At 31.6% G+C, this 2,105-nt stretch overlaps 1 protein-coding gene across 1 annotated transcript in view; it reads right to left on the reverse strand.

The window, feature by feature from the left end:
* Positions 1–848: 848 nt before the first annotated feature.
* slc7a10b (solute carrier family 7 member 10b) overlaps positions 849–2,105 on the reverse strand; it is a 19,017-nt gene continuing 17,760 nt past the window's right edge. The window contains exon 11 of the mRNA XM_016238584.1: positions 849–1,329. Coding sequence (XP_016094070.1) covers positions 1,208–1,329 — 122 coding nt within the window. The 3' untranslated portion in view covers positions 849–1,207. The remainder of the gene's footprint in view (positions 1,330–2,105) is intronic.

Consider the following 2,105-nt stretch of genomic DNA (forward strand, 5'->3'; position numbering starts at 1 on the left):
TATTTTGCCTTTAATGTAAATAAACATGTGCAAACAATATACTTGCTCTTGTGAATTTATTTTGATGTTAATTACATTGTGCGAGCTGTCTCTTTAATACTGCATGGTTTATATACATGTTGCTGCTGATTGGGCTGACATGTTTGACACACCCACCAAACAAGAAACGTATCTTAAACCCCGTTGCACACCGTTTCCAGAAACATGTCGTTCAAAACTGGAAAACATAGCAAAACGTTACGCACAGGTTTGGGCTTGAACGTGCCCCAGATCTATGTGTTCAGCACTGGCTGCTGTCAGACTCCTTGTGCAAACAAAAATCTCATTGGATTATTACAATTAATGGCAAATTTTCTCATTTTGTCTCTCATAGTTGAGGTATACCTATGATGAAAATTACAGGCCTCTCTCATCTTTTTAAGTGGGAGAACTTGCACAATTGGTGGCTGACTAAATACATTTTTGCCCCACTATATATATATATATATATATATATATATATATATATATATATATATAACAACAACATAAATGTACCTGAGAAGTAAAATTCTTTAAGACTATGAGAAATATATCTTGAATTGGATTTTGTCTCGTTCCAAACTTATTTTCACTTTTTAAGCATAAACCTCAATAAATGTATTATTTATTATTTATTATTATTATTTTCTAACAATTTTTGTTTTGATGGCTAAAAAAGCTCTTCACCAAGGGGGTTAAAGAAAAAAAATTGCCTGCAGGTAACGATATAGTTTCAGACTAATAAAGACCAAAACTGTGGAGAGTGAGCATTGTTAGAAACACTTTAAAGGCGTTTCTAACAATAACTTTTGAGGCGTGCAGTGCCTGTATAAATTGTTATGTGGTTGGAAAGACATCACAGGTGAAGTATCATACAAAAGAGAGGATCGATTCTGTACATGTATCAACACAGGCCATTTGCAAATGAACCGCAGTAGCAAATTATAGGGTTTTAAAACACAGTTTTCTGCAGTAGAAATAATACACTTAACCAATAAGTGAGCAATACCCAGTGCAGTACACAATCCATAATAGCTGAACCAGTACCATTTAAACCCACTCAAGCATAGTCCCCATTTAAACAAATGAGGCAGTTATTGTTTCATTTCTTTTTTACTACTGCTACTACAAGCCTGGAAATTGTGGATTTTAAGTAAAGAGCTGCCAAATTAAAGTAATGCAAAATTCAGAGAGGTCCAGAAGCTTTGCTTGTGAAGGAAGATTTGTCAGTCCATTCTGCCGCTTCAATAGGATCGATTTGTGGGTAAACAACAAAAAACACTCTTTGTCCCAGATATGTAGCCCACTCTGTAACAAAGATGACATATGTACACGCATTTAATTAATTAATTCATGAAATAATTTCATGGTTGTAAATAGTTCTCCCAAAAAAAAAATAATAATAGCTACTGTCATCATTTACCATATGCCTTTACAAACCATACAACTCATCCAATGTGTATTTAACTATTCTGAAGTCATATAATAGCTTTGCATGAGAAACAGACATACAATTAAGTTGTTATTCACTAAAAGCATTTGCTTCCACAGTTGTGAAAAATAAATGCACTTAATTGAATGTGTACTTCAAGTGCTAGTGTACTTAAAATCCTAAATGTATATATATATTTTTTTATATATATATATATCAAAATGTAAATTCATGTCCAGGTCACATTTTCTTGGTTAAATAAACATTACTTACACTATAAAAAAAAAATCTATTTCATGTTTTTACATTAACAACAATGTAATCAATATTCTATTTATTAAAGGCATGTATTAATCTCATCAAGTTAGTGTTTTTATGCATTTTACATTCATTAAAATAACTCACAACAGTATAATTTAAACAATATATTCAGCTATTCTTTTTAATAGTTAACTTTTAACTATTTTTGAAATTTTTTGGATCATCAGTCATCAAATCTCAGTGAATATTGGTCACAGACACGGAGATTTGTTTTAAATTTCACCAAGCTGAGTACTCACTAAAAACTCCATCAGAGCATGTTTTCATGCCATTTCAAGTCTTATTTTGACGTAACAAAGATGTTAAATCTAAGCGTGTGAGTTCTTTACTT

This window comes from Sinocyclocheilus grahami, unplaced genomic scaffold (genome assembly GCF_001515645.1).
Source record: "Sinocyclocheilus grahami isolate Dianchi unplaced genomic scaffold, SAMN03320097.WGS_v1.1 scaffold543.1, whole genome shotgun sequence".
NCBI classification, from domain to species: Eukaryota; Metazoa; Chordata; class Actinopteri; order Cypriniformes; family Cyprinidae; genus Sinocyclocheilus; species Sinocyclocheilus grahami.